We start from the raw sequence: 27,114 nt of genomic DNA on the forward strand, positions 1-27,114 counted from the left end.
GAGTGAAGGATTAACCATTTAGAGATAAAAGTTGAATCTGAGCAGATGCAGTATAAGAAATTCAGGGGGGAGGGGTAATAATGTGGTTTGTTAAGAGAGCTTCAAATGAATTTCAATTGCGTTTTTTGTTAATAGCGGTGAGTGCTTTCTTCCTCTCTGTAGCTGGGGTTTTCCAGCTGTTTGTTTGCAACGTGTTCTTGAAGTGAGGAGCAGATCTCGGATCAGGTTGTTGACTTTTTGCTGTTTGTATTGTAAATAGAAAGCTGTGCACATTTTTAATAATCAGGATTACAGAATTAATTTGCATGGTTCATCCTGTGCTATTTGTTTTTTCAAATAGAGATGACCTTGTATCTCTTTTGCAAATATTTTTTATGCTTCAGCAACTGCAGATTTTTGTTCTGCTATTTTTCGAGAATCCTTGGACAGATGTGAAGCTTGCAGAAACAGAAACCTCCTCTTAGGTAATTTTAAATAACTAATTTATGATTTATGCATTGCTTTGTTTGATATCTGCTAGGTATCATAGAATGTTAGGTTTGTCTGTTAAACTGGAATCTTCTGAATGGCATGCAAGTCATTCCAGTTTGACAAAGCAGGATAGAAACACACAGTAACCACATTTCCTTATATTAGGTTTTGTGTACAGGTTATATTAGGACAAGTGGTATTTATCAATAATCTGCTTTGAAATGCAGCAGTGCATGCCATTATTTAATGAAATATTTAATACTGCACAACTCAATTCATGTGCTATTGTACTTCTGTCATTTTTAACAGAAAATTGTTGTCATTTAAAATGTCTCCTGAAACAGATCAATTCAAAAGTTATTATACAGAAAGTCTGTTGTGTTTCAGCTGCAGATTTCATATGCTGATACACTCATCAAAGGAACAGCTGCAGAAGTTATCTTGGTATTATGATTACAGTATTTTTATTTGGAATGTAAATGAACACAAATGGCCAGAAATGCACTGTTTCGATACTTTAACTGTCTATAACTGGTTCCGAGATTGCTATGAGAACATGCTGCATTACTCACATCTCAAGAAACATTAAATGTGTCCCCAAGATCTCATACATAGCTACTGACTCTTCGAACATAACACATGTCCTGCCTACCTGTTGAGCTAACTGTAAAATTTCCCGACTCTGATAGAGATTCCTTTCCTGCCTCATTTGCAATTTAGTCATTAACGGAACACCTACAAGGGCCATAAACAAAACTAGCTTCCTTCTTGGCTGGTCCCAGACTTGCAAATCACAATTCTCGTTCCTGGTTGGCCAAAGGTTGCAAAGCAAAAGTCTGTTTCCAAAAGTTTCCATTTAAAAGAGAGAGGGGGGGTGAGGGAGGGAGAGAGAGGTTTTCCCTTTGGAATGTCACCCATTCTAGGGAAGCAACATGGTTTATGACAACATAAGATTATGCTAAATCTTAGATAGTTGCTAAGCTAAGTTTTAGAGCTAGTGAGTTATCAAACTTCCAAATAATGCATAGAATATGCATGAATAGATGTTAGAACATTTATCTTTCGGTTTCTTTTCTAAATAATAATAATGTCTTGCAAACAGGAATGTATTAAGTAGATCCTTAGACACTGGGGTTTGCCTGGGGTAAGCCTTCTGGGAGCTACCACTGAAAAAGTTCACATCTGCCAGAGGAGACACACAGAGAAGAACCTCTGGTAACCTCAGGCTGGAGAGGCAGTCCCTGAGGTGCTGGGTTCCTGAGCTGCATAAGGCTTTATAGATCCAAACCAGCAATGTGAGTTGAGCCTGGAAACTAATCAGTAGTCAGTGGAGCTAGGCCAGAACTGGTGTGACACGGTCAGGCCTTTCCCAAAGCGTGGCGGAGGCGGCCTGACGCAGTGCCTCCCTCGGCCCGCTCCACTGCGGCGCGCCATGTTTTGACAGTGCCAGCACCCCTGGCCACCGCAGAGGCTCACAGGTTCCTGCCAAACTGGGCAATTCAAATGGGCCAATCCGCAGCAGCCTGGGGGTGTGGCTTGGGGAACAGACCCAAAGGAAGCAGGCTTCACTCAGGTCTGCCCACCGGCTATTTATCCCGGCCGACACTGCTGACTGTCACCTACCCTGCCCCCTCCCTTCATTAATAGTTGCTTATTGCTTTAACTGTTTCCTTTTCAGCCAGGAGGCTCTTTTCACGGCTGTCGTATTTGGGGCTGGGAAGGAATTTTCCTTGCGTTGCAGGTTTCGCCTTCCCCATAGTCACAACTTTGGCGGTTTAGGCCTTGGGCAGAATCCTGTATTCTTTCATCCATTCGAGTGGGGGGTTTGAAGTGGTGACTCAATTCCCCCTTTTTTCCTGCGGTGGCAATAATAGGGTCCCCCGTTAGAGGGGTCTGGAGGGAAGTCTCTGTCCAAAGAGCCAGCTGCTTAGGGCTAGTGGGCCATAGAGCTTCCTTCAGCTTTTGGGGGGCCATCTGCGTAAACCTGTGTTTTGCAATGGACCCACCTCCCAAATAGACCCTGTCCTGCCTCAGACCTCCAGGAAGGGGCTGAGAGGGATACATGCCCAACGCCTTTGGCTTCCTACATCTGAAATCAACACAAGTCGTCGTCAATGTAAATCTCAGACAGTTGTCGTGTGGGGCTCTGCGGCTGGGCATGCGACTGGCGTTACACGGTCAGACCTTCTGGTCCCAGTCAGCAGCCTGGCCACTGAATTCTGCACTGGCTGCAATTTCTGAACCATCTTCAAAGGCAGCCACACATATCATGCATTGCAGTCATCTAACTTAGAGGCTACCATAGGATAGACAACAGAAGCTGGATTATCCCTGTCTGGATAGTATCACTGCTGGGCCACCAGCTGAAGCTGATATAAGGCACTCTGCCTTATATCTCCAGTGAGAGCAGTGGAGCCAGATGTGTATCTGCTCCTTTAGGGTGTGTGCAATCCCATCAAGAACAGGTTAAACCCCACTTATCCAGTCTAGGGAACTACTCACTAATAGTGCCTCAGTCTTATCTGCGTTGAGCTTGACTGTATTTGTTTATCCTTTTACTACTGTATGATTGCCAACAAATACGCCCCTGGGTTTAATTGCTCTAAATGAGTGTTATTGAGCAAGATCAGAAATAATTCCATGTGCCTAGAACTCAAGTGCTAGCCAGAAGAAGGACAGGCCCTAGGTGAGATTCAAAAGACAGTTCATAAAAAGGTGTGTGTGCGTGTATGCGTGTGTGATAGACCTGTTCCTAGGTTTTTACTCTTCTGTGTAATCCCTGTTTTGGAAGTGGAATAGCCATAGATGTCTAGTGGGAGCAAACTCAGGGCTTACCCACAACTTACCTTTTGCCCCACTCTTTCCAGGCACAGGTCCGCACTTTAAAACTCTGTGTCCAAAGACCCTCCCCCCACCATTCTTTTTGCTCCAGAGCTTTCCCTGCAGAAACCCGCTCTCTAAAGTTGAATCGGAGCAAACTGCTATCTGTGTTTTCTGTGGACTGCCATTTGCTCCAATTCAGCATTTTAGAGTGGGGTTTTTGGGGGGCGGGGGGGGGGGAGCTCTGCAGCAAAAACAAAAGGGGGCACTCAGACACAGAGCTTTAAAAAGCTGGCCATGCCTGGAAAGTGTGGAGGAAAGGTAAGTGTGGCTAAGCCCTCCCTGCAATAAATCCCAGAGCTGTTTTAGTTACATTTCATAACACTCTGTGTAAAAGTCAGTAGTCAAAATTCTTCAGGTGAGTTGGTTTTAAGTCATACATATAATTGTAGCAATTGGGGGAGCTGCATATTTTTAGTTTAAAGTGTTTGTGCTAACTAACTAAACAAATATGTGGAAACAGAGATCTGGTAATATTTAATAGTTATTGTGGACAGGTATCCTGAAAGCAGTGTTCTCCTTTATTTATTCATGTCTAGTTAATTTGGGGCTGGTGGGGGCGGGTCAAGCATGCAGAACATATGCCAGCTTGATGTTCCAAATAATCTGTCAACTTCCAGATTTTAAATATAGCTGTTTTTATGGTGTATACTTGCTACAAAGATGTGCTACAAAGGTCCCTTAATCAACTGCCCTGCACAGCAAAACAGAACATATGAGATAGGGCCGGTATATATTGTCTGCTCACTAAAGCACCATGACAGAGGGGTGTCTCGTTTGGGGGGGGGGTATGTCTCCTGACTGTGTGACATCAAGCATTGAAATGGGAATGGAAGAAAAGTCCTTGGGGGTGTACCCCAAGAGCATTGGGGACCATGGATTAAGTCAAGACGGCATGATACGAATGATTATTGAGGACCATTCTGAAAGAGTAGCTGGCAACATCAGTGAAGAGAGGTTTTCACAGGGTTTTATAAGCAAGACGAGGAAAAACTGAACTTGGGAGACTGAAAACCATATATATTTAATTTTCCATTTGAAACCCATTTACTCATTTTGTCTAGAAAGCTGTTCCTTCACAGGTGAGAAAACCGTAATGGGCAGATGTGTCTATTTTATGAAACTAATGAAACTGAGGTCTTTTAGCCCCTGGGACAAGACATCTTCCTTCCATCTGGTATCAGCATCTAGTACTGCACCAGCCAGAGTGGAAAGACTGCAGCTACAATACTGGTTTTCTGGCTTGCTCTTGACAGGTTTTTGCAGTGTTTCCAAAATCAGATGAATTATTGGATCATGGCTAGTGAAATGAATAGGGCTGTATCTTTGTCCTAGAACCTGAATATTCTCAGAATAATAAACTTGTCTTTAAAATGATGAGCTGGGGGAATTAAACTTGTTTTATATTTCGCTATATTTACAAATACGCTTCTGATATAGGAGCATTTAAGGTTGATTCCACTCACCCCTGTTCTCCAGGTTTGCAGGTATGAGAGCTTAAAGGTTTTAAAAAAGAAACCTGGAATTCTTCAGAGTTTCTAAAGGGTTAGTCCTTGAGTGCTAGCTGCATGCATTCCAAGTGTTTAGCTAGCTTACGTGGTCCAGTCCTTGTTTTCAGTTCTATGATAAATCACTGCCCTCATTTTCTCCCCTATTTTTGCTTTCTGAGGATGCTTCATTAAAGTAGTGTTAGTAAGCCATTTCCCATTCCCAGAGAGATGATGTTGCGGGCTGGGAGCAAGTCCTCCTCACGTGCGCAGGGTGGGATCGCCCCTGTGCTATTGGATGGTCCTCGGCTACATCATCCTTAGGCCATCCTCGCCCCTGTTTTTCTCCCTGCTCAGCCAGTTTTCCCACCCTCCCTCCCTTAGGTTAGGCTCTTTTATTTCTTGACCTTGCTATGAACCTCGGTTGGTCACCTTGGTTGTCCAAGGGGCCTGGTAGGAATTTTTCCACTTGGCAAATTGGCACCGGCCATTTGGTTTTTTCTCCTACCTCATAGCAAATCATCACCACTTTGTAAGACTAGGCGGTTAGGCATTGGAGTATTAGGTTGAAGGGGAGGGGAGGTAGTGGCCATCACCTACCCTTCCTAATTCAAGGGTAGTCCATTAAAGGAATCCGGGGACGTGGTCTCCGTCCGAAGCCCCAGACAGGGGGGGCTAGGGCCATGGCACCACCCCTAGCGGTGACCCTAGGGGAGTTCCTAGTTGATGTCCATTGGCAGGGCTCCCCTACTGGTGGTTAACCCTTCCAAGACTCCTGCAGATGGGTAGGAGTCAGATATAGTTGTGTGGTTTCCAATGCCTAAGCCAATACCACTCACATTCTGTAACCAATAAAGTTGTGGCCCTTTTCGCCCATTAACCTAAAATACTGTTTCATGTGTCCTTATTCCACTTCTCGGGAGGGTTTGGGACCTTGCCACACAATGAGCTGCTAGCATTGTCACTCTTCAGAGTTCCACTCCTTTCTCAGAATCTCTAGATATTACGGTACATTATTGATTGGATGGGTAGATGGATGCATTAAATCTCTAACACACATGCATGCGTATTTGTACACTGAGGAATCACAGTCTGACATTTCACACGCTGCAGATGCTGAGATCTGTTTTTGACTGCTGATATAGCCTGGTGTAGGACAAGTATGTGATGGTAGATTTTTTTTTAAAAAATGCACTACTGTGTTGGGATTTTTCAGTGAGTGGGAAATAGTGGAAGATATCAAAGGGCAAATGAATATAGCAGATGGAACAGAGCACTGAACAATGTCTGATGCAGGCGATGGTGCCTGAGCAGTGGTTTTTGAGGGGTGGCAAAGGTGCTATAAGCATATCATCTATTTTAATCTGTGAAATGTTAGAAGCTTGCAAGGAATGTTGCCAATATCTTCAGATTCTCATGAATATCTTTGTCTGTGGAGGCTGGTCCACTAGGGCAGTTGGGGCACAGCACTTCCAAGGAGAATGTCAAGCAACTATCACACAAACAAACACACACCGCAAATCTCAAAGCCACACATTCTTTCCTGTCCCGCACACGTATTTTATACTTCTTGCCTGGAATTGCCATCACTCACTTTTTAAGGAGAATCCAGACAATGTTATTGCCAACACATGTTGCACTCCAGTCTGCCTGTGCCGTCCTATGGTCTTTTCCGGAGAAGATTCGGGGCCATTATTAAAATGCAACTGTGGCATCCATTGTGGTGCTGGCAAAGCGCTAAGAAGTCTTTTAAAGGTTTTCATACCTTAAATTAGTTCTTTCTGCATTGCAGCTTCTGCCTCTTTTACTGCTCAGTTTCAAGTGCATGGCTGATGAGTAGCTTCATCAGCCTGTAGGGACCCAGCCTCATATAACCAGCATGCATGAGTCTAATTCAAGCATGAAGGGGTTAATGCCATAAAGTAAGCTGTCCTGCCAGGCTTAGCCTATGTCACTTCCTCTCACCTTGGAGGGAAATGGGCACCAGGTTTGACACCACTTCAGTTTTGCACCAGGTCCTGCGCACCACTCAAGATTTAAGGACAGGCTTGCTACCTACTGTTCTCATTTCAGAATGAAGAGCTTGTGTGTAAGCAACTTTCTTTCTTTCTTTCTTTCTTTCTTTCTTTCTTTCTTTCTTCCCTTCTTCCCTTACTTTTCTTGCCTCTACGCTCTCCCTTTGTGTGATCTCATCAGTTCATGGTTTGTAGTAACACTTTTACATTGGGTTCGTTCATTGAACCAGTCAGTTTTTCAGTACTTGAATATTGACTGAATCATCACATGACACATAATCCTGATACTCAGTCACAATATTGCTTCTGTGGATTTTTTTTTAAACCACCTGTTAATAGGATTTGACTTTACATAACACAATCTATGGCCTTGGGATTTCAGGCTGCGAACAATTAATATGGCTGTCCTTGTAGCACGGAAACTAGAAGAAAATAGCTATAGCCATTTTCCCCTTTAAAATGAGAGTAACAGTGTTCTTTAAATGAGTGTTTGTATTTCATGGAGAATCGGCATGCACTGCAATATAGGTAAGTGAAAGAAAATAATTCTATATATAGATCTGGAGGTAGAGTTTATTCAGTTTTCTACATACATTTAAAGGCTGCATTTGCAGAACACGGTTACTTGTGGTTTCCAAAATGCAGGTCAACATTAAAGGATTCTGAAACAAGCAGACTGTGTCCTTATTTCTCTTTTGATTGGGCCCTTTATTGTAATACCTTCTAACAGGGATAGCTCCTTCCCTTCCAGATCCTTTCTGTACAGTAGGAATCAGGAGGGACGTTTGTGACTTAACATAACGCTAAGAGGCTGAAAAGCTTTAGAAGATTCATCACAATCTGTTAGGGAATTCATGCAGAAAAGATACACAGATTTAGACTTCATGGTAGAAATTAATATATCGGACAAATGTCAGATTAAAAACTCACCAGAAGCATAGCAAAGTGAATTTCAAAATAGTTTCTGATCGCCAGAGGAAGGGAGGAGGGGCAGAGGAAGATGTGATCAACATACCATGAATCCAATTGTTTGGTGGGTTCCATTGTTATGAAAAGACTGTTTTTTCAAAACCTCTGCGAAACAGAGAGAAAAGAAGAATTCAAAACACCTGAACAATGACTATAATTATTTGCTTGTGCAAACCTAAAACCATAATGTTATCTGTTGTAAGAGCATCAAAATGTGTTCAGTTTGCAGATTAGACAAATTACAACAAACATCGTGATAGAGAGCTAGGCTAAAACCAGGGGTGGTGATTAGAATTTATATATTTTACTTATTTTTACCCCAGCCCAGCCTTCCTAAACCTATTGAGAAATTGTTTTAAAAGAAACCCCAGCTTGGTTCTAAATTTTCTGAAATCTGTCTTTCTTCCTTGCTTCCAGACTTTTACGAGCTCAGTCGCTGGAATGGTACTACAATAATGTGAAAAGCCGCTTCAAGCGTTTTGGAAGTGCTAAAGTCCTGAAGAATTTATACAGAAAACATCGGCTGGAGACCGGAGCTTGTTCTGATATACTAGGTATAGAGGCAATGTCTTGTGGCACCTTAAAGGCTAACAGATTTATTGTAGCATAAATGTTCATGGGCACAAGTCCACTTTATCACATCTGTGCATACATGGGTATGGAGGGCAGGAATGCAAAGCATAAATCTGTGAGAATTCTGTGTAAAGCTTATGAATATTTATTTTGCTTTTCTTAACAGCAATAACCGGTTGCGTTATCCTCATTTTCTTACGCTAGTTGCTACCTGTAGTGAGATTGTAAACTATTGTCTGCATTCAAGATTAAAGCGAATAGAATAAAAGTTGTTGATTAGGTCTGATTTATAAATTTCAAACTGGTGTTTCCATTTGAAATTCCTCTGCTGGAGAATGACAACTTTCAGGTCAGGAATTGGGGTATTCCGGGAGACTGAAATGTTCTTCCGCTGTTGCAGTTTCTGATGTCAGATTTGTGTCCGTTTACAGGCAACTCTTAATTTGCGCTTGTTTGATGCATGCACAACTGTGCGCGTCGTGTTTGACACCGGAAAAGGGTGGGACGAGGCAGAGTAGGCTTATGCCCATGATCACCCGGAACATAAACCCCACATAAATTGGGTGTAGGTGTGTTGCTTGTACTCATATGTGTAGAGACCAGCCTGCTCGGTCTATGCAGAAGAGCTTTGCTTGCAGGTGAGAGCATGTATCACATTGGAAGATGGGTGGAAACCTGGTATTGCAGCTGACTTTAGAACCTGTAATAGTGTTGCCTGAGTGTATACAGGGACAGATAGATGCATCTAGGCTTGTTGCAGGATCTAGCCCAGGGGTTGGCAACGTTTTTTGAGGCTGGGCTGGTCCACTCCCTGGCAGGCCTCTCAGTGGACGGGAGCGTGCGCACCTGTGCGTGCGCTGAAGCTATTTCCGGCGCTCTTCTGGGTCGGAAGAGCACCAGAAATAGCGTGTGCACATGCGCACACCGGAAGTGTGCCGGAAATAGCATATACGCCAGAAGTTGGTCCCCGCGGTGAGAAAAAATTGGCGCTGCGGGGGAAAAGAAGCACAGAATCCCCACGCCGATTCACAGAACGGCTGTGGGCCTGTTCCAGGAAGTCATGGGCTGGATCCGGCCCATGGGCCTTAGGTTGCCGACCTCTGATCTAGCCTCTGTGTTTATCTCTCTCTTATGTGTCCTGTTGCTGGTCATCAGCTGTTTTAAATTAGTGGGCTATCTCTAGGCAAAGGTCGGTTTGCTATCCAAGGCCTGTGGGAGAAAAGTGTTATTATCCAGGAAAATTGAAAATGCATTGGAGTGATTTTAGCTGTGAGCAGTATGGGACATGATATAGTATCCTGTCACTTTCTCTTCTGGATCTGTCTTGTAGTAAGTTATTACTGGCTCTTGATCTGTAATGTCTCATGTATATCAAGGCATGAATCTGTGTCCTAACAAAGCTGGGAGAAATGTATCATAAGACTTGGCAATAAACAATGGGCTTTGTGGTGTGTTCTGGGTGGAAGCTAGAATTGTGCAAATATGTGTCAGTGGTTTCTGGTCTAAGCAGTGCTTATATATGTCCATTGTGTAGCTGCACAGTAGTGTCCAGAAGATGAATGTGCAGAATGAACTAGTTGGGGTGGAAACTTAGAGAAGCCTCCTTGCAATTCCTCAAGGATTTACTGCCCATGGGTGCTGATGATGAAGATGTCATTAGTGTGTTTCAGGAAGGGGAGAGGCATTTGAAAGCAGAGTTAAGGAAGAAGTGTGCATAATGTGAAGCCATGCGGGTGGTACCCATTGCCCCTAATTAGCACATACAGAAAAATTGCTATCAGTTCTTAAGGGTGCCTCTATTTTAGCTTTGTTCTAATCCAATTAAAATCCTTACATCTAATTTTTAACCGGCAATTATTATTATTTTTTGCTTTTTGCAAGTACCATTCTTTATATGTTAGGTCATCTTAGCGAACTTCTGCTGGAACATTTTCCTCCTCTTGTATTAATTCCCATCAGGGAATGTCTTTATGAGATGGAAAACATTATGTTGGTTAAAAAAAACAAAAAAGCATGGAAAGATCTCTGAGCCGAAGGTGGCAGAAACCTTGCAGTAAGAGGCTACTCATCATCTGTGCTTTCATACTATAGACTGCCAACATAATGCAGCCCAGAGGTACCCTTGCTTCCAAGCAACTCCAAGCAGCAGAGAACAGATAGAAATCAATCTGCCATCCACCATATTTATTAGTACAATTACAACAGAAACAAGGACCTCAGTCTATTGTTTGTCTTTACATGAGCTTCCTCTGTAGCCTAGGGGAAACCAACAGGGAGCCCTACAGAGGTTGTTGCAGTACAACTCCCATAACCCTTGATCTCCTGATCCAAAACTTATGGGTACCATGTTGGCTACCCCTGATGTAACCCAATTGGCTGCAGGGGGATCTTACAGGGTCCCAGAGCTTATAATCGCCAACATTCACGTCTGAAGCCTTGGCTGCTGGAAATGAGAACGCTAGCATGTCTAGAGCCCCCTTTTGCTGCTTCCAAAGCACATTCCAGAATAAGCCTGAGCTGTCATTGCTGAGGAAGTTCTGTCCTCTGACCGCACTGAACTGCCAAGTATCCTTTGTGTCTGGATAGAGCCCCTTCCAGGAAAGTGATGAACAGAAAAGGGGCACTCAAACAGAAATAAAACATGAAAGTTTGAAATGATTTGGGGTGGTGGATGAGTATTCCTCTTTGGTCAGAGTAATTCAGAAACATCTAAATTGTACCAGCCTTCCTGTGTCCCAGTCTCACCCACCCCTACCACCACCCCATCACCTCCCCAAAACTTCCTTTCAGTATCCTGCTCACAAATCACTCTGAAAAATCCATGTGGATTTCAATCTCTGTGCCGCAGTACCTGCGCTGTATTCCTCCATGGAACTTGTATAGCAATAAACTACGGTTATTTCTCTCTCTTGAGTCTGCTGGCTGCCTAACCACTCCTGCTTCAAGCCACTGCCTGCAACAACAGTTTAGGTAGGGAGCTGCAGTTTGGGAAGAAGGGCTTGCAGGGGAAGAGCTACCTTCTCATCCCAGGAACCAAGCCTGAGAGAGGAGGAGGAAGGAAATGACAAATGAGCCAAGAGCTGTGCAAGGCTGCCTCTTAGCTGCTTAGCATACTCTCCTCCTCTCCCATCAGGCATGATGGAAACGTTGCTACTAATTCTATTATAATGTCCGTGGCAGAAAACTGGCTTATTAACCATGCTGATAAAACATCATTTTACCCCTCAGGGTTTGTGAGAGCTTATATCGGTTTCAGAGAAACAACTCCTCTCTTTTTCCATCACTGGCAACTGATGTTTGTCTCTTTCCACTGTGACTGTGAGATAGTCCTCTTGTTCCATTTAATACAGAAGCAGGATTAATTTTCCTTTTCTTATACGAAATGATGCCCTTTGGAATCTGTGATCTATTTCAAGCCCAAAATGTCACATTCAAAGCAAGTCCTCTGCACTGGCATTCTGCGTGCAATCTCTGCTTATTGTTAACTTCATAGTTCTCTCTCTTACTCCAGCAGCCATTGTCTGAATCCAGGGATTAGCCAGGTGTGATAAATTTTTCTCCTCTGGAAAGAAATATTTTTGAAAAACGAAGCACAATAACTTCTTTTTTAAAAGGATTTATTTTTCAGCCACATGTCTTTTGTGTTAAGGATATTTCACTTCCCCCCTCCCCCGTTTGCTTGTTTTTGTAATGGTGGTGCATTTAGAAATAACGGCCACATTCTAGAGGAAACCCTTTTCTTCTGAAGTTATATATGGCATTAGTGAATGGCAGTGATGGTGACGATGACAATGATGTTCTTTTTGAGTAGAAGCAGGAAGCTTCTGTGAGGGAACGATAGAAAATGAAGGAAGCATTTGTGGCAGTGACTCTACTTTCTACAGACAGACAGAAGGTAATTACGTTCAAAAGTGCATGTGTTTTACTATAACTAAATTGTTGCAAATTGAGTTACTGGATGAAATGACCTGGACCATAGATGGATCTCCTCCATATGATAATAGTGCCTAAAGATGAAAAAACTTAGGGCTCCTCCACGCACCCTGTCTGTTGTGCATTCATCCTGATATGCTTTCAGAATATTTATACATCTTCACACCAATCATTTGTTCATCCCCCACTTTTCACCCCACACCTTTCCCTGTCACTTTCCTAACTTTATGTATCTTTAAGTATACTTGCTGCTCTAGGGCAGGTGTGGGGAACCTCTGGCCCTCCAGCTGTTGCTGACCTGCAGCTCGCATCAGTCCCAGCAAACATGACCAATGGCCAGGGATGATGGGAGTTATAGCTCAACAACAGTGTCCTACTGGGGTATTTGTGGTATTCTATCCTCATATCTGTCTGTCATGACTGTAACGGGTTTTGCCATATCCAATAGCCCCGCAGCTGGAATAGCTCAGACATGGGATTGCTCTTGTTATATATCAAATGTAAAGTATTTATTTGCCTTCCTTTGTAGTCAATTGGAGTTATTTGCTCTGCAAGCAAATTCTGCTTCCTACCTGAAACACAGTGCAGTCTTATCTGCACAGACTGATAATTTTTGGAAGGGAAATGGTGAATGGATGTATTTTTCCTAGAAAGAGAGGGGTTCTGGAAAACAGGCATTTCTCGCTGCCGCCGCCCCCCCCCCCCACTTCACGGCTCTCCTCTGTTCCATAAATGCTAAACATGCTTTAATGCATTCTTTGCTTAGGACACAGCATGATGGACACCCTTGCTGTGGCCTTGCGTGTTGCAGAAGAAGCAATAGAAGAAGCTATTTCTAAGGCAGAGATGTACGGAGACAGCTTGGTAAGAATATTGTAATTACATTCATTATTTTGATAATGATATTTCCACCCTCTCCCCCCCCCCCAAAAGATAGCTCCTGCTTAATTAGCAGGAGCAGTATAGTCAGAGAAGACTCTGATCTTCACCATCATAGGATATTTTATTGCATTATTTAAAAGCTCTGCAGTGTAGTTATATCCTCATTATTGCACCAAGAAGGGGACACAAGTAGCATTGTGGGCTAAACCACTGAGCCTCTGGGACTTGCCAATTCGAAGGTTGGTGGTTCGAATCCCTGCAATGGGGTGAGCTGTTGCTCTGTCCCAGCTTCTGCCAATGTAGCAGTTTGAAAGCACACCAGTGCAAGTAGATAAATAGGTACTGCTGTGGTGGGAAGGTAAATGGCGTTTCTGTGCACTCTGGCACTCGTCGTGGTCCTCTATGTGCCAGAAGCAGTTTAGTCATGCTGTTCACATGATCTGGAAAGCTGTCTGTGGACAAACGCCGGCTCCCTCGACCTGAAAAGCAAGATGAGCGACACACCCCATAGTCGCCTTTGACTGGATTTATCCGTCCAGGGGTCCTTTACCTTTACCTTTTATTGTACCAGGAATGATGATAATAACTTACTTTTAAGTCTACCCCCCAACCTGCCCCCCAAGCAACAAATTACCATCTACTGACAACTCTCCCAGCCAACACACCTCTTCAAGTGCCACCATAGGCAGCTTGGCTTGGCATGCCCTAGGCTTGCCTGAGTTCAGGAGATGGCAAAGGTGCTGGAGACTTTCCGCTGGCAACATTTCCTATTGCTTGTTTGGAGGGTTTGTGACTGGTTTGCCAAGTGATAGCATCATCTTCGATCAAACCAAAGGCTGATCTAGTCCGTTGTCATCTTTCCTGCGACACCTAGCCAGAAACATTTGGGAAGACCAGAGTATGAAAGCGGTCGGTCCACTCCCTGTAACCTTTCCAGAGGCTATTAAAATTAGTCCTCCTAAGTTCTAACCACACAGAAATTAATGAAAGGAGCAAAGTAGAAGGGCCATGGTGTTTCTGAGCTTTGTCAACAGCTGTCAGTTTTTTCTTCATTGGCATTCTGTGCATTTTTAGAGTTGCTTTATGCAGTCCTTACCCGTGCATGCCTTTTGTGCAGGACAAACAGAATGAAGCTTGTTACTTACGGGACCATAAGGAGGAGCTGATAGAAGAGCTTGCTACCACCATTGTCCAGAAGGTATGACTCAAGACTTCGCTACTAGGTGATTTGACTACTAGGAATGATAACGTATAGAAACTTTTGAACAGTTATCGGTATGTTTGTAGAATTTTCTAGCCCTCGTGCCAGCATTTTTTTTTTTTTAATGTAATCCTAGGCATGGAGGGTGGAAGTTTTCATCAGGGCAACAATGCATGGGGAAGTGAGTTTGACACTTGCCTCTTTAGCCATGATCCCAACAAAAAAGCACCCCACCTGTCTAAAGTTAGCTTAGGGGGGCTCCCATTGGCCCTAACTCTAGCTTCGTGGCAACTTTCATTAGGATCACAGCTTCAGAAAGAATGGTTAAGCTACACTTCCCACACGCTGGTGTCCCAGTGAAAATTGCCCCCACCCAATAGGTTGGATTACATTTCTAAAAACCCCTAACGTGGCTCCTAGCCATGCAATTAATGTAACTCATAATTTGATCCACAGTGGCAGAATACTTGGGACAAGTCTGCCTGAACACAGGCTGGAGCCTACTTGAAGACCTACTCTGTGGCAGTGCAGGCAGCAAAAACAAAAAACTCAACATTTTTCTCTGCCTCCGTTGCATCAGCAAGCAGCCATCCAGCAGAGCTGTTTTGAGTGGTCAGGGGTCTTTTATACTCTGGATGAGAAATGTGACTACTCGACAGCCCACTTTGAACAATTTGCTCAGCACTTTGCTGACAAAATCGCTCGGATCCATTCCGACTTGGATGTGATACTTGACGCTGGTCAAGTGGATGTAACTTTGGCCCCTGCTTGTCCCATGATAATGGATGGGTCTTTTTCCCCAATTTGCACAGCCCAAGGATGTGGACCAGATCCCTGGAAATATGAGAGCTACCAAAGGCATGCTAGATCTTTGTCCTTCCTGGCTCATTAAAAAGGCCAGTGGGGGACTGGCTGAGTGGGTTAAGGGGTGGTCCATGCCTCCTTACAGCAAGGTTCGGTTCCAGCAAGCCATGTGGTGGTTCTAGGGGTTGCTTTCCCTGTCGTAAGCCTGACTACTTACAACTGCAGTAGTCAGAATAAATAGAATTCTGTAGCAACTCCATAGCTCTCTCTCCTCTAATGGAAATCCCCTTTACATAGTAAACTACAGTGTAAAGAATAGCTTTTGCTCAGAACTTTACACGACTCAGAAGGAGGGGGTACATTGTGTTATTTGTTGGGCAAACAAGGGTTTTCCCCACCTCACCCCATTAGTCTGCCCAATGGTTTGGTGGTGGTGCTTGTGGGTTGTTTTTTTGCACATTGGTGTATCCTTTTGATTACTTTCACCCCCGTGTTCTGATAGTAAAAAAACTATTTCCCTCTCTTGTCGTTTACACTGGGGACAACCAGTTTATTTCATACTGTAGGATCCCTCTGTTTGCTAGAACGTATTATTAGTTCAGAGTGTATTTTGCTGTGTTTCCCTAACCTCTTCATGGGCTGTTTGGTTCTATATATGAAATCAGTGCTGCATTGCAGTAAGGGCTTATAGCTGTGTAGATCAACATGCACTTGGATTTAGTAAGGCAGTATAAATGAAACCCAGTGAGAAATGTACCACTCAGCAGAGGGATATGCCTCTTTGTTGCATGTGAAAACAAGTCTTCTCTTAACAAGAGAAAGCATGGGGGAAATACCAGTTTCTTAAACTGCTTCTTCGTTCTCCAGGTAAAATGTAATATGTCATAGAACAGCATGATCTCTATTAAACTGAAGTGCTGTAGGTCTGCTAAGCTAGGGCCAGAGAAAAGCACTGAACATGCTGTGCTAATAGCCCTCCCTTATTTATATCATTCACGTAACTTCAGTACCTTTAATACTTCTTTAAAATGCCTCTACTAGATCTGCTTTAGTGGCTAAGGGCTTGTCCACACTTCTGCTTGTCCCTCTGCTTTCCCCCAGGGAAAACCCTCTCTTTCCTGCTGAATTGGAGCAAATGTCAATTGGGTTTCCCATGGATTGATGTTTGCTCCAATTCAGCAGTAAAGAGCAGGTTTTCCTGGGGAAAGCGGTTGGGCAAACAGAACCCAGACTTTCTAGGCATGGGACAGGTGTGGAAAAGCTCTAAGACTGCACAGACATTGCACATAATGAGCACATAATGTCTTAGCCCACTTCCTATGTTTTGCTAATTCTCTATATGCACTGTGAGGTTAATTTCTAGAAGGATAAGATTTTTCAATGCAAATAGAAGTACTCGTGTATGTGTCTGTGTGTACACACACCTTGTTGTTATGATTCACTCTTGGGCTTTTTATAAGTACAGTGAATTCAGATAACAGAACTGCACACAACCTGCCCAAACATCAACCTTTCAGGAGCTAGAGGAAAAGAAGAAGCCATGTTAAGGCTTCTGTCTCACATCTTGATGACTCAGTCCCAAATCAGTTTGGTATGGCTCCCGTGGCAATGCTCTGCACTGAACCCTTCCTTGTTTCCTTTTCGACGTGCTGCAGATCATAAGGAAGCAGAAAACCAAACGTGAGCAGGTGGAAGCTGGTTTCGAATGGCCGCAGTCCAGGAGCAGCAGCGGCCTCACATCTGCTACTGTGTCAGATCAGAGCATGCTGACTTTCCCGGGGAGTCGCAGGGGATCGTACACATTATGGGTGAGCTACCAGATCTGACCCATCACACTTTCTTCAGCTGCTTGAAAACTGATACATAGGAACAAGGAAGGTACATGGATGCTGGGATGTCAAGTAATAGGAAGCTGGCATCCGAACTTAAGAGCTGTTTCGTACAAAGGGTAGTGAACTGGGTCCTGATTTTGCTCATAAACCAAGAGTCAAACCACTGGAAACAACAGAATTGGACAGGAGTACTTAATGGCAAGGAAAGTCGGGCAGCATTGGGAGCCTTTGTGTTCGTAGCTGAGGATATAGATTTTTACTGGCATCAAGCCTCAATTTGGCTTTGAGAACAGTGAGGCTTAGTGTAAAGCACTTCCACTTTGCGAGCTGATGTGTTGTTGCAGTCCCTTTTCTCAGAACTTAAGGTGTCAGTTCAACATTCAATTTAAAATGCTGGCTTTTAAAATTGCTTCTTTGCTGTCTTTCCCCAGGTAAATTTAACAGCCACTTATATATCATGTTATATTTAAGACTGTTCCCACATCCCCTGGGTTCTTTTCTCAGCATAAAGCCTTTATAGCCTGCTAGACTGTTGCAGAAAATCTGACAAACAGCAGTAAAGTGTGATGTGATGCAGGATTGGCAAGGGAAAAGCAAAATAAAAGGAAGTCTTTTGTGGTGTATTTTACGTTGACAAAAATAATAATAATAATGACTGAATACTTTCACAGTTCCTCATGTTTATTTATAAATGACAAAATGTATAACCCATGTTTCCTTCTCCAAACTGAGAATGCAATTGACCCTTTCTTCAGCAGAGCACAAGTTTGTCTTATAAACTGGTTATACCACAGCAATGCCACAGAACATGGTGCGCTATGTGGAGATTTCAGTAACGTTATTATCTCTAGCAGATACAGTGGTACCTCTGGTTACGTACTTAATTTGTTCCAGAGGTCCGTTCTTAACCTGAAACTGTTCTTAACCTGAAGCACCACTTTAGCTAATGGGGCCTCCACCTGCTGCCACGCCGCCGCAGGATTTCTGTTCTCATCCTGAAACAAAGTTCTTAACCCGAGGTACTATTTCTGGGTTAGCGGAGTCTGTAACCTGAAGCGTATGTAACCCAAAGTACCACTATAATTGTATAGACTCCTTTGAACATAGCAAGACCAAAGTACAGCTGTTCTGATAACTTCTGCCTCTTTCAGCCATTCATGGCAGGGAGGGGTGAAAAGCAATCTTTCCGCAGAACGGGGAGACTGGTGGAAGAATTTTGGTAAAATGTTCAGAGGGTGGCTCAGAGGGCACTGAAGGCTTATCTTAAGAATAAATGTTAGGGGTGTGGATGTTCTTTCTTTTCACTTTTTATAAAACTAGCATAGGAACATGAAAAGTGCTCTGCTGGCCCAAAGTCCATCTAGTCCAGTATCTTGTTCTCACAGTGTCTAAGCAAGTGCTCGCGGGAAGCCCACAAACAGCATAGGGGTACGACAAAAGTCTCCCCACTTGTGATTTCAAGCAAAAGATCCTAAGCATTTGCTTTTTCTCATGTAAATGGGACTTGCTGCCACATAGTTCTACAGAACTTTGTTCCGTGCATGTGGATTTGCACGTTCGATGGAGACCGTTTATTCCTTCTGTCTAGAACCCTCTTGTTAAGTAGCCCATGGTATAAATGTTATGTGGGATAGCTCAGTTGGTTGGACATCTGGAGCTCAGGGTTGAGGGTTCGAGCCCCACGTTGGGCAAAACAATCCCTGCATTGCAAGTCATTGGACTAGATGACCGCCATAGTCCCTGCCACCTGTACAATTCCATAAGGAGAGAAATAAAAAGAGCCAGTGTAATATAGTGGTAAAATGTCAGACTAGGACCTGAGAAATCAGGGTTTAAATCCCCACTCAGTCATGAAGTTCACTGGGTGACCTTGGGCCTGTCAGTGCCTCTCAGCATAACCTACCTTACAGGGCTGTTGTAGGGATTAAATGAAGAGTGAGAGAATGATGTACACCACCTTGAGCTCCCACCCCCTCTTTCCTGTTTTTGCTTCATTGCTTTCCTCAGGAAAACTTGCTCTTTAACTCTGAATCAGAACAAATGGCAATTTGGATTTCCTGTGGATTGCTGTTTGCTCCGATTCAGCAGTATAGAACAGGTTTTCACAGGGAAAGTGTCATGTGGGGTGGGGGAAAGTATGCATCTGTGTCTAGGAGTGTGGCACAAAAGGAAGTCTGGATGAGCCCTTAAACCAGGGTTTCCCAAACTTGGGTCTCCAGTTTTGGACTACAGTTCCCATCATCCCTGACCACTGGGCCTATTAGCTAGGGATGATGAGAGTTGTAGTCCAAAAACAGCTGGAGACCCAAGTTTGAGAAATACTGCCTTAGACGCAACAGCTAATGGAAAGCCAGAAGGTTGTGAAATGGTAGGAACATGGCAGAGAAAAATCAGTGATCTGCAGGGAAAGCCTTGATCTTCATAGGCCAAAAGAAGAAACAAGGCATGTTGTCAGTTTCTCCTACTCAAGCTTCAGTGTGTATTTATTTATTTCCGTGAAACAGCATGTTATCTCCACTCATTGTCAGAGATCTTAAAACTTTTAAGGCTTAATTAAAAATCTGTGATAACTGGAGCCTGCTGTACTGAAGTATTTAGCAAGGTATTTTTAGTTTGGTGCATTTGTGCGGTTGTTCACATAAAAGCATTTTTTATTTTTAAAAAAGGAAGCCTATAGGCTTTTTCTGTCAAAGAAGCAGGGAATATGCTCTGATTAGCTGTGATGGGTGCTGTTCTGAGTGCAACACATCAGGAAGGAGCAAGAATGGAAACTGAAGGACTTTTAAAAGCACAACCGAGGACAGCAAGTGAGGAAACAAAAGCAAACCTAGTATTGTTAATAAGGGAAGTTCTGATTTGAAGGATGTGCCAAACTGGTGTGTGATATTTAGTTTCACTGGAGCATAAGGTCAAGTTTTGGCCTGCTTATGAAGGTGGTACTCCAGTGAACACCTGGTGACAACTTCTTTCTGTGAATATGGTATACTTTTATGACTGAGATCAAGTGATCTTAACATCTGTCTTGCCAACCGTGGAGCATCCAATTTTTCTGGATTTCACCAGTTCAGTCATTATTCCAAATTTTAATTGCCCCATTTACCACTGCAAAATAATTTCAATAACACAATTCCTCGGTGTTTTGCAAAGCATAACTAATCATCATTAAGAAGCACTTAGCAGTCTTCTGTTGAGAGAGGTTATGTACATAGGTATAAAATGCTACACACTATTCGCACTGAGAAGTCGGTCCTCTTCAAAACGCTCTGCCAATTAAAGCGTCAAATGTGCTGTTCAGAAATGGAAAACTCCCCAATAAGCCTGCGTTTAATTCTGCCCTTGCATCACAATCCACAAATGAGTTCAGCCGAACTACTTGGTTGTAAGCTGATTAATGTCAACAGAGAAGTAGGCTTAAATATCATCTTAGTTTAATTGCAGGGTGCTCAGATACATTATAGTACATGGGTTTATTGGGGGGCAGGATTTAAAATTAAGCAAATAAGCATTTTCAGATTTGAGTTGTAATACCATATGCATGAGATAATATTATGCAGAAGAACACCTGTCCACCTGCATTTAAAAGCAGAGACCAGACCTGAAGCAGATGCTTGTCCATAAACAATGTATTTGTTCCACACATTTATTTTCAATTGGGAACATACCATTAGATTTTTTCCATGAATAATTATTAGCTTACAAATAAGTACATGCTGAGTTCATTACCAGAACTTTATTAGCATTTGATGTTCAAGCTATATTCATTAGCTGTGACTTCACACATAGGCTCCAGTGCTTCTAACCCTGACATCGCACACTTACTTAGCATGAAAAATTCTGTTGAGTAATAGGTTCATTTACATTAATGGCTATTTTAGTGCCATTGACTATGGAACAGAAACAAATATTCACAGCAAAGCCTGAATTCACAATGTGCATGCTGTGCATTCAGATGTGAATATTTGTAAATAGAAAGTAATATTTCAGTTATATATGCACATTTTAAAAGCATTATTAGTTTCAGCCTTGCTTGGTTTCCATGGAATTAGAATTTTAACCGATAAGATTAAAAGTGGATAAAATGCGGCAAATATGTTGCTATTAAAATGTATGAAAATAAAATGTTTGTGCCACGTTGAGCTCCTTGGAGGAAACCTGTGATATAAATGCAATATTTTAGTACAGCATTCCAGGCTATTAATTTTTTAACTGATCTATTTACACTAATGCTAAACATTGCTGCTTCAGAGTTTATAGATAAAGAAAAAGTTTTTTTAAAAAAAAGAGTATTCTCTAGAAAGGAGTGCTAAACTGCTGCCTGGGAAATTGTTCTTCAGATCTCTTCTCTTCAATGGAGTCTTCTTCTATAACATTTTCTGTGTCAGAATAGAATGTATTTTGAAATACTTGAAATCAATATCATTTGGGCTGCAAAGACATAGATCATGAAGAAATGGAATGTATCGTCCGCCTCATCCATGCAGTGTGCATTTCATCATTGCCCCAACTCATGCTTTTATTAACAGGGAGATTAATGTGTCTGGGGGCGGTGCTAGTTTCTCCTAAACCACTGAGCCTCTTGGGCTTGCCAATCAGAAGGTTGGCAGTTTGAATACCCACAATGGAGTGAGCTCCCGTTGCTCTGTCCCAGCTCCTGCCAACCTAGCAGTTCGAAAGCACGCCAGTGCATGTAGATAAATAGGTACCACTGAGTGCTGCATAGTCACCTCTGACTGGACTTAACCGTCCAGGGGTCCTTTACCTTTACCTTTTTACCTAGTCTCTCCTGCTTTCCTCATAGAAAAAGTGATGATTACATGGGGCTGGATCCAGACTAAGTTGAGTTTAAGTCTCATCACAATCAAATATTTGAAGTCCAATGTATTTCAGTGGAAGCTAAGTTGAACTATCAGTCTGTGCCAAAGTGTTTACTCAAAGCTAGGAGGGTTCTACGTTCTTGCATTTAAGAGGAATTGCTCATGTTTAACAGTAAAACAGGAAACATATTGCTAAATTTTACCAAAAGAAAAGTACTGATAATAATACATTAGATGTGCAAAACGAATTTCGCTCTAATAGCATCAGGTTATGCATGTGCCACTTTGTAATTATATGCATTTGGAGTATCTTGTACCTGTTTAATGAGCTAAAAATATATTGCCTGATTGCCTTGTTGGAAGTCAGATTGAAGTACTGAGATGAGAAACATTTATTGCAAAGGTAGTTAAAGTGATATCCTCAATATTTACTATCATTATTATTATAGATGTTGTTAGACTGCAGCTGCCATCAGCCCCTGCCAGCTTTTAGGTACAATGATTCATATTAAAATATGTTACAAGTGCCTGGAAGTATCCTTCAACGTTCATTTTCAGTACCCATAATTTTTGCAGTCATTTGGACCTAGGGTAGTCCTTCTCTTTCTGAAGCCCTCAGTTCTCCTTAGGGGGCAGTGGTGCTATTGATGATTCTCTAATGGAGCTGTGTCATGGTCTAGGACAAAGTTCTAGCCACTTCTCAGTCACTAGAGCACGAGACTCTTAGTCTCAGGGTCGTGGGTTTGAGCCCCATGTTGGGCAAAAGAAGAGACTGGGCTGAATGACCCTCAGGTTCCCTTCCAAGGCTATGATTCTATGTACTGGTGTACTGATGAATTTTCAGGAGGACTGAATGCAAGATTGGAGAAATGAGAATGAGAGCGAAACCAGAATAGATATTCCATTCCTAAAAGGTAAAGGTAAAGGGAACCCTGACCATTAGGTCCAGAAGGCGGACGACTCTGGGGTTGCGGTGCTCATCTCGCTTTACTGGCCGAGGGAGCCGGCGTTTGTCCGCAGACAGCTTCTGGGTCATGTGGCCAGCATGACTAAGCTGCTTCTGGCGAACCAGAGCAGTGCATGGAAATGCCGTTTACCTTCCTGCTGCAGTGGTACCTATTTATCTACTTGCACTTTGACGTGTTTTCAAACTGCTAGGTTGGCAGGACCAGGGACTGAGCAACGGGAGCTCACTCTGTCGCAGGGATTCGAACCGCTGGCCTTCCGATCGGCAAGCCCTAGGCTCTGTGGTTTAGACCACAGCGCCACCCGCGTCCCATTCCATTCCTAGCAGTAGTCAAATGCACAAATGGTTGCCTAATAATGTTTGTCTACTTGTTTCACCTTATTTTCGTCTAGCAATACTCAAAGTATTTTTACTTTCTTTTTCTTTTTTGTCTTGGGCAGGTCCACTGTGACACGGCTGGCATAGATTATAAATAGCTTGCATGGCTGGGTGGGGAGGAAAGTAATTTATTTGCTTCTGCTGCCACCTGCTGAGGTAGCTTTTCACTGCAATGAACACTGAATAAATGAATTGAGAGGAAATTGTTTGCAGAGTAGTTTGTGGGTAGATAATACGGTACTTTAGTTTCCTTACAAATTTAGAAAATATTTCCTGCAGATATATAAGTAATGTACTTCCTGACTTAAAAAATATCTTAAATTGTAATTCTGCCAAGAATAGCAGTACTGCAGATATAGCAGTAGTTCTTTTTTTGTTGTTGTTGCTGAAACAGACAAACATACTGCATCTTACAGTTTGTTATATAAACTATAAAGAGGCTGTGGTTTAGACTGATCTTCAGATAATCTGTTTTTGCTAGATCTTTATTGCACTATGTAGACTTTTATTTGCTTGAAACAATTTTCAAACAATGGGCAAGTAGAACAAGCAAGGAATGTGCCCCTCCCCTCTAGCAGCCCCCCATCACCCCCTTAAAGACTGTTCCGAAACGTTGAGGAATAACATGGCAGATCGTGCAGGAAGCTTGTGGGGAGGGGCTGAATTGGCAAAAATAGCCTCCGTCCCCATACCACCTATGGGAGTCTCCGCTAGATCGAAGACTCTTCGGCCAGCAGAGGGACACCATTGGATAAAATCCATGATATATACTCAAAACTGGTCAAAAATGAAGTGAAGCAGGCACACTGGAACCTTAAAATAAATGCTTAATTGTTTTCCCCTGTTGCCAGCTGACGGAGGCCTAATTTTAGCATTAGCTTTTCAGCGCCAGCCATCCTAATACCTTACATTTTCAAGCTTAAAGTTTCCTGGGGGTTACGTATTCTGTGAGGGCACAGAGAAATGCACCTTGAAGGCTACTTGCACTGAAAATCCCTGGCGGGTTTAGCTGGCTTAAGTTGCAACCTTCTCTGGGGGGCTGCAGAATGAGGTGCGGCAGAGATAATGTTAACTGGCATTTCCCAAATGCAGCATTTAATTGCACAAGAGCAGCTTCAATTGGCCTGCGCTTTACATTAGGTCACCTGGAGGCAGTTTGCTCATGATTGTGTGGCCTCTGGCTATCCAGGGTGTCAGAACTAATAGAAATGTATCTCGGTTACCCTCCGACAATCGTTAACCTCCGTTTCTTTCACGTTCACCTACTGTCACTATTCACCAACTGCATTTCTGCAGATGTCTTGTAACTGCCCCAAGCAATCAGGTATCTCTGCAGGGCCCATAGCCACTGAGGTGGGTGTGTGGTGTCATTGGAGAATCAGTCTCTCCCAATAATACCCTATGCTGCTTTCAAAAGTGTTCAATTTTAATTAAACAGTGTCTCTGTTCTTTTACAGAGGCATTGTTATGGGGAAATGTTATTCAGTAGCTCAGCAAGAACTAACTTGCTTCAATGTCAAATGTAACTTTATGCTACCAAAATTGCTTAACTTTATTACAGTGCTTTATTGGGTTTAGATATTATATTTATTACTGGTTGTTTTGTTGTTGTTGTTGTTGACTTAACCAAAGCCCACCATTGCCACTACCACCAAAATGTAGCTTTATCACTTTCCTCGCCTTTTTTCACAAACTTATCCTGTGATCCTGTGCATGGTTACTCAGAAGTAATTGTCACTAAGTTCAATGAAACTTGCTCACAGCTGTGCACACATAACATTTCAGGCATACTTATGGGATAAGTTTGACCTACCACAAAATGTTGCAGTGGAGGGGTGTCTCCTGTTCAGAGTTCTAGCCACTCCAGTCCATTAAACCCCTCTCCCCCCCCCCCACACCAAGTCGTCTGATACAGTAAGCCTGCAACATACACATGGGTTAAGTTTCAGGGAATCATGCTTAAAGCCAAAATTGTGTATGGTCAAAACCCACTTGGTTCAATGGCCAGTGGGATTGGCAACAACATTCCCCTACCCCCAAGATAAAATTTGAAAATTTGCGTAGGTTCCTCAATGAGCAAACCACCCATTGAATGAGAGCTTCAGATAGTCTTCTGGGCAGAATGAAAGTAATTAGCAGTTAACTGCCTCACATTAAATGATTGTCTGAATAAGACTTCGAAATAACCAACCCCCCCTGCGCTGACAGCAAAAGAGCACTCTCAGAAGTCAAATGTTGTAGCTAAATGCCTACCTTTTAAGAGGTCTGAATGCCTCACGCTGTAATGCCTCTCTAGCAAATTCAGCCCTTTCCCCTCCTTCTATTTTCTTCCTACAGTATATTGAACATGATTGATTGCTTTCCTTTATGTCTACTGCTTTCTCACTTACTAGTGCTTGCACCAGTGATTCTGACTTTTAACAATTTCAATTACCCTGTGGGTTATCAGAATAAAACACAATCTGATTATCTGGCCTAAACCCCCAAGCAAAACTGACATCAGCAGTGAGAAATAGCCTTACAAGGGCTTTTTGAGGATGCAATCAGCACCATCTCGTCTAAATCTCTCCAGGAACATGGAGTAAATGGAATTGTGGAGAGATTGTGGCGGGGGTGGGGGTGGGGAGCGATGCGGGTTGATTTGGCAGGAAAATAATATTCAGCTGCTTCTGACAATTTCTTTGCATTCAAATGCTGACATAATCATTTTGAGCATGGCAAATATAATTGCTTTCCTTTCAGTTTTGTATAGCTTCCTTCTTTCTTTAAGAACTTTTACCTACCACGGGGGGGGGGGGGGAGTGCTCTTGTGCTGAAATCCAGACCCTCCAATTGTCCCTAGGGACAGTTTCAGATTTACAGAACCCATCCTGGTTTCTGATTTGATCCCAGAATGTCCCGCTTTTCCTTAGGACGTCCCTATTTTCATTGGGAAAATGTTGGAGGGTATGGAGTTATGTGACCCCCCTCCCCCAAGCCATGGAGATAAGTAACTCTACAACTTTTCGAAGACATCTGAAGGCAGCCCCATATACAGAATTTTTTTTAATACTTAATGTTTTATTATGTTTTAATATGTGTTGGAAGATTTCCAGAGTGGCTGGGGCAACCCAGTCAGATGGATGGGGTGTAAATAATAATATAGTTGTTGTTGTTATGGAATAGGAAGTCTCAATTTTATTCACCTTATGGGGATGAAAGGGAAGATAGGAAAAGGTTGTGTATGCTGATTATGATCAGAATGAACAACTACTTCATTAGAAAATACTGAAATAGAAAGCAGCAACACAGAGGCCATGTCAAGGGGAGGGATGTCTTCTATCTGTTTGGGAAAGCATAAAGCAGTACAGTCCTGAAATAAGTTTAGTTATCTTGTCGGTTTGTTTTCTGTTAATTACTATTCCATATATAATGACATGACTTTAGTAATTAACTCACATGCATTTCTGAAAAGGAATTAGCAATGGAAGGATTAAAGAGTTTACCTCTTGATACGGAAGTAACGAAATTCTGTTCTCTTTCCCTTCAGTGATTTGCACTTTTCTCAGTGCTGCTCTTGCAAGTAACTAACATTTAACATCTCCATAGCTGCCTTCTGCTAAATATACCGTTCTCCATATTTCCCCCTAACAGCGGTCTCAGTCTGCATTCTCTCTGACCAACGAAGACGCATCATGCAGAGACAGGGACCGTGCATCTTCTGTGCCCGAATCTCTCTGGAGACAACCCAAAGGCCCGAGCGGAAAGCAGAAAGAGGACAGGCTTTCTGCATTGCCCAGCTGGAAGAGCGCGGACCAACTAAACGAACCAAGTAAAGGACTGGGATGCCTGCATAACATTTCTGTGTTCTGTGTGAAAGTAGCTACTTCTCCCTAAGGTTTTAGGCTGAAACCAAAAGAATAACTTCT

General features: G+C 42.8%; 1 protein-coding gene across 9 annotated transcripts in view; it reads left to right on the forward strand.

Annotated features, from left to right (window-relative positions):
• Positions 1–27,114, forward strand: part of MYRIP (myosin VIIA and Rab interacting protein) — a 260,265-nt gene that overhangs the window by 205,563 nt on the left and 27,588 nt on the right. For all 9 annotated transcript variants that reach the window (XR_014540110.1, XM_083577737.1, XM_083577732.1 and 6 more), the window contains 6 exons: positions 8,240–8,376; positions 12,207–12,290; positions 13,095–13,192; positions 14,328–14,408; positions 16,871–17,023; positions 26,840–27,017. Coding sequence is in view for 8 of the 9 variants with exons in the window: in XM_083577737.1 (XP_083433863.1) it covers positions 8,240–8,376; positions 12,207–12,290; positions 13,095–13,192; positions 14,328–14,408; positions 16,871–17,023; positions 26,840–27,017 (731 nt within the window). In the remaining variant the exon portion in view is untranslated. The remainder of the gene's footprint in view (positions 1–8,239; positions 8,377–12,206; positions 12,291–13,094; positions 13,193–14,327; positions 14,409–16,870; positions 17,024–26,839; positions 27,018–27,114) is intronic.

This window comes from Podarcis filfolensis (assembly GCF_964270895.1).
Source record: "Podarcis filfolensis genome assembly, chromosome: 12".
Classification (NCBI taxonomy): domain Eukaryota; kingdom Metazoa; phylum Chordata; class Lepidosauria; order Squamata; family Lacertidae; genus Podarcis; species Podarcis filfolensis.